Below are 16211 nucleotides of genomic sequence, written 5' to 3' on the forward strand. Positions count from 1 at the left end.
ATCCAAACGCATCATTACTGGTAGCGAGATGTGAGCATAGGAGTAATATGACTTCAAAACTGTTCAGCAATCTAGCGAATGTCGCTCCATAAAAGGGTCAAAACCAAAAAATCCTAAATTCGCGAAAAGCACAGTAAGCCATCCCAGACGAGGATTATAACAAGTGTATCGAAAATTCTATAAAGCGTTGATATGATTTTATTTGCACAGGAGCATATTTTAAAGACAAAAATAAATTTGTGTAATCAAATTTGTTACATAAAAATAAAGTTTTTTGTTAATCCGAGTTAAATTTGATCAGATGGTATATCACTCCATTATTAAATTATGTTATTGATTCATAATTCATATTTCCAACTATAATCGGCAAGATTTGACACATGCATAATTGTTTACGGATGGTTTGACCATGAAAGATGAGATTAGGAGCGCTTCACAGCTAGTCCTTTGCCCGTGATAATGCAGATGACTTTGCTAGGGATAGATATTGAATGTCTTTTTTTCCGACAATCGAGTGTAAGATTTTTCGATCCCCCTAACTTTTTTTTAAATATATAAGTTTGTGGGTTTTGACGGTAGAGTCTTAAATTACGTTCAAATAATTTTTATGAAATGTCATCAGGTGCACAGTCTTTAGACGAATATAACATATAGTAAACTCAATTGCCTTAAAAAACGTCCAATAAATTTATATGGAATGCTATTCCAGCATATGACAATAATTTGGAATTTTGTCTATCGTTTACGTAACCATTAAATCAGATCCAGCGAGTTTATCTTTAATATTATATCTTGCTGAAGACTGTTAAATATATAAATAATGGACAACGTGTATTACCACTTCCAATTTGACGGCGTTCAAAGCTTTAAAGTGAAGCTTGAATTTATAACAACGATTTTCATCCTCGTTCTTCGCCTTCTCCAGCCTTTCTTTATATTATTATTTTATTTTGTACTCCTTGAACATAATTGGTCTTAATACCTTTACTAGATCTTGGCAGGCAAATTGGAGGGGCTTACAAATTTTAAGCCAATTCCGAAGGCTTAATGGATTTTATAAAAAGTATTTTTCTTCACTCCAGAAAGTGAGGAGGTTTGCAATAAATTTCTGAGCGGCGAATGCTTTTTAAAAGAAACTTTGAGATGTCAGAGTGAACTGGGATAGAACACAGCGGACGCAAAGCGGACATTTTAGATGAATTTTTGTTCTGACCAAGTTTTTTTTATAATTGTTTTTAATCGATTCGGATTTGTAGCTAAATTAGTGTATATTTTCAAACCAATATTAGTATCTTCAAAGCATAGAATCGAATATATACATATTTATTGTATTTTTTGATTTCAGTTGTAAGACCACATAATAATGTATACCACTTAAACCGAATGTGATGGAGTAGCTTCCATAAAGCTATACAGATATTGATCTTTTAGCGGTTAAATAATATGTAGCAAAAATAAATCCATTAATCATTCCAGCAAAATCATTCACCGTAGATAGGAACAGATAGTAATCACTTGGCGTCGAGTCTAGAATATAAGGTATACCTTCCGGAGCTTTCAGCGAGTCACTATCGATGCCCTCAAAGTAGCTGAACCTTCCTGACTTGGTCAACGTTTGTGCGTTGTGGATTTTCTTTGTTTTCTCGATATTTCGAATCGACAGTTGGGCTTCTAGAGCGTTCTGCCTCTTTGACATTAAAAGTACCGGAAGGATGAAACCAAAATAACGTGTGATTGTCTGGTAAAATATTAGGACCAAATACTCTGTTCTCATTTTCAGCTCTCTGGCTTGCGTTTTAGCCTGTATCCAGGAAGCACTGTAAACTATAACATATTTTCTCTTTGCTGTTGTCCATTTTTAACGCGTGCTCAAGCAATACTTAGCTACATAACAGCAAAATTGTATGAGAAGTTTTTTAGGTACGAAATTTTATCCTTCGAGTGATAAATATGTATAACCCGCTCGTACTTACGCATATAACGCAAAACACAGATTACTAAGGCCATCTATTGTTAAAATAATCGATCTTTTTCTAGACCTTATAAAAGCCATTAATTGAGATAACTATTTGAATGTTTTCCTCAAAATCAGCTAACAGTGATTCCATAACGATTAAGGGTTGCACATAAGAATTCTAATCTTGGTAGATTTTAATTAATCGTTAGTAACTCGAAAGCTTTTACACCTACATATATGGCAGGTTTGAAAATAGTAATAGCGACTGATTGTATATACAAAGTGATTTTTTATTTTTTTTTTATAATAACTCAAGCATAATTACATTTTATAAATTTCTATATATTTCGTTTCATCGGAAAAATCTCTCATATTTGTGAACCTTGTACAGTTCAAGTGTCATTTCTATTTCACCTGTGAAACAAACAAGGAGATACATCCTTACCGATACCAAAAAACATCTTACAGCTTCTGTCTGACAGTTAAGCTCATCTGAGCAGACTGTCATCAGACAGGAATTCTCTTCCCACCTCAATGTGTACTGATTATAACCATCGTGTGTAGTTTAAGCCTCAGCATCAGCAGAAAAACAAGTCAATTTAATCGATGGCATTAACTAAAATTAACTTCAAAGAGCTAAAAGCATATAATTAATTTATAAAATAATATTTAACGTTTCGAGTAAATTGGAAAAGAAGATTTTTTTTTATTTATTTGCATTTAATGTACATTGAGAAGTCCATAACAAAAATTTAAAACGTAATTATGAATAAACTGCTGATTTATTTCTTGCTGGTGACAGTTCTCATATATAAAGGTATATATTTACTAAATATTATAATTAATTTATAACATTTTCATGAGCGAATATCAAAAATTGTTTTAAAATTGTTAATCAGTTTTATTATTATTATATTTTCATTATATAAGCATAATATGGTTGTGCGCAGGTCAGTAAATACTGTGTACAAAGGGTCGCCCTTCACCACTAATATCTCAACTATTGCGCAGACAATCTGTGCGTGTGTATGTAGGTCAAAGTTTACAACTGCAATATTGCAAAACAAAAAATTATTGTTCCTGTTTGACAACAACACAAAATTCCTCACTACTGAAAAATTATATTTTACTCAAGTTATAATAAATATTCAAATTATGCGTGTGTTAATGAAATCTAAATTAATTAAATTAAAATATTCGAAAAATGTCTTCTAAGATATGATTTTTCATAAAAAAACATCATCGCTTATTTTTTGCATGTTCTAGTTATTTCCGTACCAACACAAACGCAAACAGAGGTTCCTCAAGATGACGAAGATGAAGATTGGGACGAAGACGATGATTCGTCTGAAGTAGACGATGATGGACGTGTCTATAAGAATCCTAGAAATTCACCATCCACTGAATGTCCAAGGGATGAGGAGCAAGCAACGCTACTCGGACAGAAATGTCTAAGAAAATGCTCCTCGGATGAGGACTGTAAAAGTAAAAAGAAGAAGTGCCTATGTGATGGTGTCTGTGGTATGTCCTGTATTAAGCCAGGTAAGCGCTTTCAAAGCCTAAATTTTTGAAATAATTGTTCCTTAGTGATGCAGCAGATTTATCACCTAAAATTGAAGCGAAAAAATAGTCTTTAGATTATTAACAATGTGGTTATATTTTATATTATTTTTTACATACAGTATAAACAGAAACTTTTGAAATTTGAATAATTACAGATAGAGAATGTCCTGAGCTCGCGCAACCATCACTGGGCCAAGTTACGGTCGCAGGCAGGCATTTTGGAGCACGTGCTACATATTCTTGTCCCCATGGCTATCATGTTGTTGGGCTACAGAGTCGGCTATGTCAAGCTGATGGCAATTGGGCCGGCGCTGAACCGGCCTGTAAAAAGAATAGTAAGTTAAAACTATAACTTTACGAACAATGAATATAATGCCATGTATTTTGTTATATACATTTGCTCTAATAATATCTAATTTTTTTTGTTAAAGCAATATCTAAAATCTGACATACTTTCCCTTAAAATTCTGAAACCAGAAGCTCTAAGTTTGCTTATTATAAATTATGTTAAACTATCTTATATTCTTCTCTCTTACCAAAAATCTTAATAACACTTAAATTCAATTGAAAATTTGTGGTTTTTATATTAAAATCATTTTGCTCGACGGACACACTGTTTCTAAATTTTTCATTACGATAAAATGAAAGTTATATTGTGAAACTATGAAATAACAGTTGAAGTATTTTAAATTTACAATTATACCTAAGCTTGAAATGCTTGAAGTAATGCCGAAAAACGAATGCCATCACTGCTCCGATGTTGAGTTACCCAATTGACAATTTTTATATAAACCGTTATTCATATGCTTAATGACTGCTGTAGACAATTGGTAACTGTCATTCAAAAAATGAAAAAGTTTTTGATTTTATTTTGAGTTAATTATATCTTCTCTAAAATTATTTATTGAAACCTTTATACAATAATTTCACTATATTTGAATATTACAAAAACTAAAGGTACGAGTATTTTTGAAAATATACACCTAACCAGTGATAAAATATGGTAATTTACAATTTAGCCGGTTTTTAACGAGTTTTTTCGCCAATAGCTATTTTAAGCTTATTTAAAACTTGATAGAACTTTTTAATTCTACTTAATTCCTTTTCATAGTTACTTTAATAAATCGAACGCCCAAAAATATACAGTTACAAATTTAATCTTTCAAAATAAAGTTTGGTACAGACATAAATTGAAAGCTTAGCTTAAATATATATCTTTAAGTGAATAATCTAAAGCTTTTAGTTGCTAAACCAGCTCTGTTATTCTCTGATGGATATTACTAGATATAATTTTTGTAATTATTAATTATTTCAAAACTTCAGTGTTCTTACGAATTTGTTATGTTTATTACCATTACCTTCTAGTTTACTGTCTCAAGCCACCACAAATAGAGCATGCACGTCATTCCGCGCTACCCGAACAGGAAACCTTTGATCTAGACTCTACCGTTCAATACCACTGTCATACTGGTTATGTAACAAATGGATTTCCACGTGCCAAATGTCTAGCCATTGATGGTCAGGCCAGCTGGTATGGACCGGATATACAATGCGAACGTAATGTCTACTTTCGAATAAAATTGTAGTATTGTGTGTAATTATAAGAAAACTTATTCATTTTGCAGCAAGATCATGTGGACAGCCGCCAGATCCAGCTTATGGCTGGCATGCTGGTGAATGCTACACGTTCGGTTGTAAAATTAGTTACAACTGTGGTAATACCTATGAGTTGGTGGGTAAACATGAACGCTACTGCCAATCGGATGGCTCCTGGGTGCCCAAGGAACTGCCCACATGTGTCTGTAAGTAAAACAAACAAAAATGTTTATTTAATTTCTTTAATATACAACTTTATTATTTTAATTTGTATTTTTTGATATCAGCTAAAAATGATAATAATACCATCGTAGCAAACAAGTCGCTATAAAAAAAGCAGTTACAGAATTTCCGAAAATGTCAATAAAGACACGCCAATAATACATACCTATAAAATGGCAGTTAAAAATGAAAACAAAAAGAAATACCATAATTTGTGCGTTCTTTCAATAAAATAAATTGCAATAATTGTTGCTTGCAGAAAATCTTCAAACTCTAATTGTTGTCAGGTTTAAATGTTCAATTAACAATGTTACAAATAAAGTTACCGCAAATATATACGCATATATAATTAAAAGAAACAAAAATGTTGTTTTATTCATAGTTACATTTGGCTAGAAGATAATTTCATTCAAAAGTTCCACTTACCTTCCATCTGAATACATTTTCAATTTGCGGTAACTTGTTGTTGTTAGTACCCATATGCAACATCTGCAACATCTGCAAGAAATTAAAACAATATCTGCCTCAGGGCCAAATATTTTAGATTTGTTATATATTATGTTACGTTTGCCACGAAGTTTGTAACCCCCAGAATGAAACGTCGAAGCCCCTATAAGTAAATGGTAGTATAAGTAAACCGTGATCCATTACAAGATTCCATACTTTTTAAAAAACACAAAAGCTTCAAATATAATGGGAAATGTTTATTATCATTCGAAAGAACAGTATTTGGCATTTATGGTTTGAAGATATGACTTTGAAATGTTGGTCGCGGCTACGTCTCAGATAGTCCATCCGTTGAGTCCACTTTTTGATGACTCATTCGAGCATTTTGATTGGTAACTGGCGAATGACATGCATTAAGTTTTGCTCAAAGGTCTGAATCAAAGCGGAACTGTCCTCTTAGACTTTAGATATCCCCACAGATAAAAGTTTTACGATGTCATTTCACACGATCTTGATGACCAATCGACCGGCACTAAACGTGAAATTATCTGCTCACCAAAATCTTCTCTCAATAAATTATTTTGTCTTGTTGAAACCAAATGTTGCCGAGATAACGAGCTTCGATTTCAGGCATCAAATAATCGGTTATCATGGCGCAATAACGGCCGCCATTGAAGGTTACGTTCTCACGGGCGTTATTTTTGAAGAAATATGAACCGATAATGTCACCGGTTCACAAACCACACCAAACCGTTGTTTTTTCTTGAGTCTCTACAGGTTGCTCTTCGTCCCAAATACGGCAATTTTTGCTTGTTTACAGACCCATTGAGCCAGAAATTGGTCTCATCGGTGAACAAAATTCGGCTCGAAAACGTCGGATCTTTTTGGAAGTTTTCAAGAGCCCATAAAGCGAAACGATGTCGTTTGGAAATGTCGAGCGGCTTCTTTTCTTACACAAGTTGTATTTGTACGCTTTCAATTTAAGATTTCGACGTAAAATTCCCCAAGTCGTTCCATACGTCTGTCCGAGTTGCTGCGAACGTCGCCGAATTGACTCTCCACCGTCTTCGTGTACACTTTCAACTACGACATGTTTATTTTCTTCACTGCTTCAATAGTGATTACGATCTCAGATTTAGTTAAAGGCATATACATACCATACATATACCATACAACTGCTATAAATAAATTTTTGTGGATCATTCCAGTTATGTATACTCCACTACCGCGGTAACGCCGCATCAAATTTTTTAAAGCGTTATAACCAGTGATCAACTTGAAGCGAAAATCACATTTAGTTCCCTCTCCACCACGCAAAACTATGTCAGCTTTTTAAGTCACTTATTTCCAACGTAAGAGTATATAAACACCCGGTAACGGAATCAGATAATGTTGCACATTAGTCATGTCTCTACTTGCACCAATCAGGTCAGGTCATATACTCCTATGATAGGGGCCACTCTATTTATATAGCAGACGTCGTTTAAAGGAGTGTAATAGAGAACATTTCACTAATTTTTGCCGTGGTTTACAGATCCGCAACTCTTGATTAAAATACATAGTTTTGCCGACTTGATATAGGGCGATGTAAATTAGAGATGAGTTCATATAATTTTAGACCTTAAATATTTTGTACCGTTAGTGAGTGCAATTAATATAGAAAAATATGAAATAATCGATAATATAAGTTATAGTTTTCTAATAATAAATACTGTAGCAATTGATTGTAATCCTTCCTTTAACCCTTCTTCATAGTTTTTTTACAATAATTTAAATACCTCGTATCTCATTTTTAAGTGGTCACATCTGTTGTCTGTCCGACACCGGAAAATCCACGAAATGGCAAGGCTACATACACCACCATGGCCTACAACTCAGTGGTAAGTTATGAATGCCGTTACGGTTATACATTAGTAGGCGAAAGTAGTAGTAGATGTGGTGCCGATCGGAAATGGAGTGGAACCCTGCCAACTTGTAAAGGTATGAATGTTTTATAAAAATTTTAATCATACAGACATATGTATATTAGACATGAGGGCTTTCCCAAAAGTATCCGCTCTGCCTTATGATAAACTAGATTAGTGAGTAAAGCATGATCCGGACTGGTTCTATTATGGCTATATTGGTTATATGGGCTAAACTTTTTTTATGTTCATGTGAAGTTTTGTCTCTATATATCTATTATTATGTGTTTGGCAGTTGTTTGTTGAGGAGGCGATACGTTTGTTTAGCGATTTTTACCATGAAAAAAATGTTGAAAATCGTTCGAAATCGAAATCGAAATTTTTTGTTTCCAATAACAATACTTGAGGAGCTCTAATGGGTCGACTGGTTATTGTCAATACCAAAAGAACTGAATCTTTTGCAAAAACTTTGTTGAGTAGAGGTCGCAAAAAAGATTCTTGACAACGTCGCTGAGGATCATAAACTTATCAAACCCATCATTACATGTGACGAGAAGGGTTTATGAATATGGCGTTCCGAAACTGAGCCGAAAATGGCCATCCCAGCCAGGCTTATAAAAAGGGTTAGGAAAATGTGATCAATGGGCTGCATACTTGTATGGGCTCAATGTCCTATTTTGAAAGCGGTAATGAAGATGTATATTAAAATACGTGAATACGTAAATACAGTTTTGATGAGATGTTACGACGTAAATGTGTGTAAAATCTCTTTTATCACCAAAGTAAATCCATATACAAGTATACTTTATAATTCGATTTGTCAGAACGGATACTTATATCTTTATTAATACACTATATATTATATATTTTGTATTTATAGTCACGCACTTAAACTAAAATTATTTATATTTATTATACGCGATTTAGAAATCAATTGTGGGCATCCTGGTGTACTTTATAATGGTTGGATTGAGAACATCGAAGCTGGGACGGGACTTGGGGCGAGCATAATTTTCCGTTGTCAACCGGAAATGTTAATACAAGGGCATTCGTCAAGCGTTTGCCAAATCGATGGACGTTGGCGTAATCCCTTACCCGAATGCTTGGCACCATGCGTTGTACCATCCATTTCGCAAGGTTATGTAACACCTGTTGAAATCATTACCGATGAAAATGGCACCACTATTATAACGCCCACAACTACACAATCACCCTCCACTTCAAGTAGCGGTGTTGAGAAAGTTAAACATGGCACTGCTTTGGAGGTGAAGTGCGATGAAAACTACGAATTTCCCGTTTCACTTCTAAGTCCACCAACATGTAATAACGGTACTTGGAGCATTATACCGCGGTGTGTACCAGCACGTTGTAAAAATATGCCAAGACCACCCAAGCATGGCATGGTACTCGCACCGAAAACGGAACACGGCATGAAGGCTAGATTTAAGTGTAAAGACGGTTTCAAGCTGATTAGTCCTGAAGGCAAGGATGTCACAGATCCTAATGAATATGTTCTAACATGTTCATTCGGTAATTGGACCGGTGAAACACCACAATGTCAAGAAGTATTTTGTTCGTTTCCCGGTTATATACCGAACGGCAAGGTATTGCTTGTCGGAAATATGGGACTCTACGATTATAGACCGTATGTAAAAAAGGTGTGCAAATCACAAAGAGTATAATTATTTTTCTGTCATATAAATTCATAAACATACTTTATTTGCAGATCGTTAATAACAAACAAATAATGTATGACTGTGATAAAGGTTACGTACTGGAGATAGGACCACCGGGTGCTACATGTGTCGGTGGCAAATGGCGACCTCTAGAACTACCACAATGCTTACTTGGGCAACATCCCAGATTACGTTGGAATCGTAAACGACGTTCTATACAAATGCGTTATCTTCGCTCCCAATATTTATTACGTAATAAACGAGATTTGCAACGAAAACTAGATGAGATAATAAACGGCAACTTTCAACAATCGTTAAAAGCACTTAAGAGAGATTCTGGTGAGAATGCTTGCACTAGAACTAGAACTCCTCCTTCTATAATGGCCGCAATTTCATTTTCACCTGTATAGTAGTAAATTAGGGGTCATTATAGATCTCTGACTACGTACTTATATTTCCATTCTTCTTACGCCTCTCATTGGCGATTACAAGAAAATCTGTCGAGCCTATAAAGTCTCAGCCACCTTAGAATATACACTTATTCCCGGTTTCACAATCCATACTTAATTTGTGCTCAAATAAAATCTTAGCTAAGCATTGTTGCAGACTGAGTAGTTGTTTGCGTTTCACAGTCAATGCTTAATTTATATACAATTTTATTATGATATACATATGTCAACGTTATGAGCAAAATAAGTATGTTTTACAAATGTCATCCATAAAAATATGTTTGAACTATTTAAATTATAACATTATTATATATAATTATACAAAAATTTGCTAGGAAAGTTATATCGAAAATGGATGAAAACAACAAAAGAACCCCGAATTTCACCGCTAGCAAGTCGGAGCACCTATTGGAACTGGTGGAAATCCCAATCCGATTCCATATTTTTTCACAAAAAAATAAATTCTTATTTCTTATTCTTCTTTTGTTACTTAAGCACTGCTTAAGTTTCCCATTTTCTGTACTTTAGCATATCTATGATCTGTAAAACACTATTTTCATGTTTTATCTTAAGGACAATTTATGTATGGACTGTGCCAAAGTCAGCAGACGATTTCAAACCTCCGAAAAAAACAAGCTACCGTTAACTAAAACATTGCACTAGGATATGCAAATATTTTTTTCCAAAATTCGACTCCACAACGAATTGTCTGTCTGGCTCAACCTGACTTATATTCATAAATTTAGTAAATGAAAACGGAAATAGCATAACTATATTAATTTGACGAGTCATCTAATTTTATGTACAATTCTATTTTTTTTTTCAGACATAATTAACGCCCCCAAAACACGTATCAAACGAACTCCTTCTGAGATTGACCAAGCATACTCCAAATATTATCAGAAAATCAAACAGAAATATCAAAATTATGTGAAAAATTTACTTGGCTACAGTAGATTGCATAACCCGACAGATTTCCGAAATCCGACCAAATTTATACAAGTACAAGATGGACGTTGGTACAATACTTATAGTAATCCCGACCTGGTCACACGTTACAAAGCAACACACAAGTCGCGTACATCGAATAATGACTTCTTAAGTCTGGAAAACGACGAACACGATTTGCTAACACATCGCTCTTCTGCCAAGATACCACTACCTAATATCAATCAAAATTCCCGTTATAGCGTACTTGCCAACAAACCGAATGCCAATGAGAATATACTATACGATAGCAATTCGGCAAGTTATTTCTTTAATAACTTCCGCAATTTGCCTAAAACTCAAAATGAAACCGATTTAATAGAGCAGCTTAAGTCACAAATTGTGCGTCGACGACGTAAGCGCAGTATTAATAGTCCAACGACGTTGTCACCACTTGCACCAGATGATGACACAAATGATCCGTTGGAGTCGAAAGAGGGTAGAAAGCGTTTACGTGGACCATGTGAGGATATCAATTGGGATCAATTCTCGAATATAACGGTGGTTCGACCTGGTAAAGCACCTGGTCGCAACAGTGTCGGTATTATGCTTTATTTAGAATGCAACGCTGGTTTTAAGCTAAATATAAAAGGTGAAAATGCAACCGCGCGCTGCATACGTGGCATTTGGAAGCCTGATACGCCTAAATGCCTCTCAGGTAATGTCCAGGAAAGTCATTTACACTAATACAATACAAATTGTTTTATAATAACTAAATGTATTGCAGCACCTTGCCTAGTACCGGCTGTCGAGAATGGTAGATACTTCAAAGTAGAAGCGAATACGAAAACGCTAACCGATAAGCCTACACTGACAGCACTAACGACTTATGAAGAAATTGAATCAAATGAATTTATAACGCTGGAATGTGATGATGGCTTTAATATACAGGTAAGAAAGGTCTCTAAACTAAAATATTTAACAAAAAATTCTTTTAGCATACATAAGTATTTTATGTTTTTTCTAGGGTTCAGCACAGTTGCGTTGCGCTCATGGCAGTTGGTCGGTGAATGCATTTTCCGAATGTGTATCCATACCTTGTACACTACCAGCGCTACCAGGCATAATTTACGAGGTAAGCGCTTAAAATCATTTTTATTTGTTGTGATTAAAGCATCTCTTGATACATATAGGGTGGCTACCGACCCGGACTCACAATTGGTCATGGCAGTACGGTGAACGCTCATTGCGATCACTCCACAAATGCTATGCCCATTGAAATGAGCTGTAACAAAGGTATTTTGAGTCCACAAACTATACACTGCGAAACAGGCCAACGCAAATCACGCGAAGAACTACCATCTGAAGCGCATAGCAATGGAAAATCGAATCATATTATAGCGTTAAAAATTGATAATTCCGAATCGGAGGATGCGACAAATGCAACGGAAGAAAATGTCACTGAAGAATTGAAAATGTGTGGACCGCCGAGCATATCCGATGGTGCTTTGGTATACAAGTAATTATTTGACTTATTTTTTAGTAATCACACTATAAACGCCTTAAAAACGACCTGATTGTGGAAATTTAGGTAGTAAGGAAAAAGAAATCGAATTTTTTATCATTGAATTAATAAATTCAAGTTTGGGTGTTTTTAATTTTTTCTGTACCTAATGGCAGTATCTTCGTAATCCCTTTTTTCGAAAAGGTCTCAACAGGCGAAGGTGATGGTAGGGATTCGTGCTATCTGAAATAAATCAAAAACTTAACCGAATACGCTTTTACTGCTTAATATAAATTTTTTGCAAATATCGATATTATTATCGACCGATTTAAAAATGCAGTTTTGAGAAAATCATTTTATGTCACTTCCAAAAACCTTTTTTTCGAAAACATTGCAATTACACTATTAGTATGCCATTGATAAAAAATTACGGTCGTACTCAGGCCCTGCGTAGTGGTAAACCGCACTCCGGACCTGTCGCCCAACTTCGACAAATTGCGCTTTATAAATATTCCAATGATCTGATATTAAAATGGTTCTTTATCCCATAATTTCGGGCACAATGGTACAATCGCAAACCCGTATTTTATAATTCGTTCGTTAATCTTTTCACTATAAAATTTTATTTTCTCTGCACTTTGTGTTATTTATTCTATGTATATATATGTATATATATTATATATATATATTTCTATTTTAGAAATACTGATTTGTCTGATATCGAAGGTGTATACGAAAGCGGCACCGAAATTTTCTTTAATTGCATACCGAGTGCTGTCGGCGAGAGGAATACGTGGAAAATTATTTGCGAGAATGGCCAATGGATTGGACGCTCATACAATTGCGGTAAGTATGATTCGCCATTTAAAGTCAGAAACAATTCACTACACCATTCAAATATGGTATTATTTGGGGATTATATTTTTGGCGACATAATATAATTTTAACACCATAATATTTTCAACATCGTTGTCCAATAGCTGCAAATTAGTATAAAAAGGAATTTTCCAAATTCGAAAAACTTAAGGGAAAACTGAAAAGTCCGAATATTTCTATAATTTAAATATAATTCAAAGTTTGAAAAAAACAGCCATGTGCTCAAATTTGACCCGGACTAACATTTTCCTGCATTTTAATATAAATCTTTATTACCCATTTCAAAATAGGCTTCTGAGCCTATAGAAACTGTTATTGCTTAATTCAATTTTTCATATATTTATTATAAGCCTCAATTGGGATGGCCTTCTGTGCCTTCAGCGAATTTTAGTTTTTTTTTCTAACGGTTCGGTATGCGCGAAGTCCGAGTCAAATTTGATTAGATGGTATGTTATTCTAAAGTGCAAATATCACCCAGATATCCGGATGTTAAGGGACAATCCATTTGAATATTCGAATGTGCTGAAAGTTACGACTTTGGTAAAAATTTCGTAATAAAATGTTTAGAAAATTGTAGTCATATGAAATACATAAGTTTTTCTTTTCACTCTTTACAGCGAATGGAACATGCTTGTTCAAAAACAATGAACCAAATGTGGTTAGTTTTTACAATGATCTCGAAATTCGGGAAGATGTTGTAGAATTTCCACCTGGTGCCACAATAATATCACGGTAAGAATAAACGGTGCTTTGAAACATAAGACTTGCATACATTTACATATATCCAAAGAGATCTAAAGGTTGCTCACTTATTGCGCCTAAATTATTTTAACGAGCTCACAAACAGTTTTATCAAAAATGTTTCCACTTCCGTATAGATGTGTGGATATTGGAAAGTTTTCAATGGTTGGTAGCAATGAACGAACTTGTATACATTCCGAATGGACAGGCAATAAACCAGCTTGCCATGGATTAAATCAGGAAAACGACTACGCAAGTAAGAACACTAAAACAAATAAGGAAGAACTAAGTTCGGGTATAGCCGAATATTTCACACTCTTGCAACAAGCAAGGATTAAAGCCGGGGAAAAGGCGGTGCCGCCACCCTTTTTAAGAGTTTTTGCCTACAGATACTTTTTTGTCAAGGGCGTATACAAATTTTTATCAAAATATCTCAATTTTTACTCAAGTTATCGCTTGCTCGAACGAACGGACAGACAAAGTCATTCGAGTTCAACTCGTCCCGTCAACCTGATCATTTATATATATGTATATAACCCTATATCTATCTCGATTAGTTTTAGGTGATTCGTACAACCGTTAGATGAACAAAACTACGTATATTATACTCTGTAGCAGCATGTTGCAAGAGTATAAAAATATTTGTTGTTTTTTGTTTTATTTTTTTGTAAACTTCGCCCATAAAAGTGGAAAAAGCGCCGACAATATTGTTTAGACATCAAAATGGGCCGATAGCGCAGAGTAATGATGGAAAGCTAATTGTCTATCCGGGTACAACGTTGCACATGGAATGTTTATGGATGAGACGATTTGGCAATCCCAAGTGGAATGTGAGCCATGAATTTAGGTAAATGTTAGGCAACTAAGATTCAACATACCTTTTTTTGTATGTAGATACATGCATACGTAAATACTGATTTTTTACAGAAATTACTCTGAGGGATGGGTCACCGAGGCTGATGCCGGACGCGATGCAACACTAGAATACCGCTTAACCATATTTAATGCAATTGATGAAGATACTGGTGTTTATTCCTGTCAAACACCGGCTAGACACGAGCATTCTGTGGAAGTGGTGGTTAAAGCCATAAATTGTCCAGAAATACCACAACGGCGTGGTCTTATTGTCAATACGAATGACACCAAATTAAGTACACGCGCTTTGCTTTCGTGTGCAAATGGAAATTCATTGATTGGCGCTTCAGAACTATTTTGTTTGCCCAGCGGCAATTGGAGTGCGCCCCTACCAGTTTGCGAGAGTGTCGAATGCGGGGATATTCCTTTGCCAAATAATATCAGTTCGCCGCGTGTTGCGGTTTTATCACGTGAAGTCGGCGGTAGAGCAGCATTTTCTTGTGGTTCTGGCTATGGTTTGCGTGGTCCCGCCGAGGCTATATGCTTGCCGACCGGCGAATGGGCTACACCCTTTCCAACATGCGTTGAAGTACAATGCGACAATCCCGGCGCACCACTTAATGGTTATGCACAAGGTTCAACGCCATACCGTGCAGGGGATGTTGTTCAATTCAATTGTAATCCAGAGTACATGATGCAAGGGCAACCGATAATAGCATGTCAGGATAATGGACGCTGGTCGAGCGGATTGCCGAAATGTGTACAAGCTTGTTCATATCCTGGTATTTTATACTTTTCACACTTGCAATTTTTAAATATCAGTAAATCGAATTTAATTTCTTTAACAGGCACGGCTATCAGCGGTCGTATGTCATCTGTCAAATTTTATTATGCAATTGGTGAGAGTATTACATTTACCTGCGACGCTGGTCTTGAATTACGTGGTGCTAAGGTGCTTAAATGTTTAAAAAATGGAAAGTGGTCGAACGCTATACCAACATGTGTCACTGCTGATCAAGTGAACAAACATCAGAATATAATGGGTTAACGTGAATGTGAAAAACTGAAATTACTATATCTCTATAGATAACATACAATTTTTCGATTCCTTCCGAATGGAAATTAAAAATATGTCGATTGGATTGTAAACGCATAGCGCTTTTAATAAAAGTAATAATATATTATAATTAAAAGTAAATTAATTAAAATAAACTAATAATTTCGTTTTTATTCCGGTATTGCGGTTGGCGATAATTCTAATTTAATTAGTACTCAAAAACAATTATTAATAGTTCAGTACTTTAATAAACGCATTGATAGCCATTATCATCCTTGTTTTATCGCATACTCGTGATATCACATAAGTTTTTTGTAATTAATGGCCACATACACTTAACGATTAGTGAAACAGTTTTTAAACTAAATAATGTCTCAAGCTTGCTTAGTGGGAGAAGGGTTTTAATTTTTTTTCGTCGTAAATTAACGTTTTACACA

At 34.9% G+C, this 16211-nt stretch overlaps 1 protein-coding gene across 6 annotated transcripts; it reads left to right on the forward strand.

Annotated features, from left to right (window-relative positions):
- Window positions 1–2448: 2448 nt before the first annotated feature.
- Window positions 2449–15917, forward strand: LOC105223769 (protein lev-9). Of its 6 annotated transcripts, none has more exons than XM_049448667.1 (18): window positions 2449–2774; window positions 3224–3499; window positions 3676–3855; window positions 4886–5077; window positions 5146–5322; window positions 7583–7765; window positions 8617–9347; window positions 9416–9704; window positions 10641–11474; window positions 11529–11701; window positions 11769–11876; window positions 11935–12260; window positions 12946–13091; window positions 13739–13853; window positions 14000–14118; window positions 14550–14709; window positions 14790–15499; window positions 15566–15917. In XM_049448667.1, exons 1-18 carry the CDS (start codon window positions 2723–2725, stop codon window positions 15763–15765), a joined length of 4971 nt encoding a protein of 1656 aa, XP_049304624.1. In that variant the 5' UTR covers window positions 2449–2722; the 3' UTR covers window positions 15766–15917. The 6 variants fall into 6 exon arrangements, with proteins under 6 accessions (XP_049304624.1, XP_049304638.1, XP_049304659.1 ...); XM_049448681.1 differs by having other exon boundaries at window positions 10641–11459; XM_049448676.1 differs by having other exon boundaries at window positions 2450–2774; window positions 11529–11692; window positions 15566–15916.
- Window positions 15918–16211: the final 294 nt, after the last annotated feature.

The sequence above is a fragment of the Bactrocera dorsalis genome, chromosome 1 (genome assembly GCF_023373825.1).
Source record: "Bactrocera dorsalis isolate Fly_Bdor chromosome 1, ASM2337382v1, whole genome shotgun sequence".
NCBI classification, from domain to species: domain Eukaryota; kingdom Metazoa; phylum Arthropoda; class Insecta; order Diptera; family Tephritidae; genus Bactrocera; species Bactrocera dorsalis.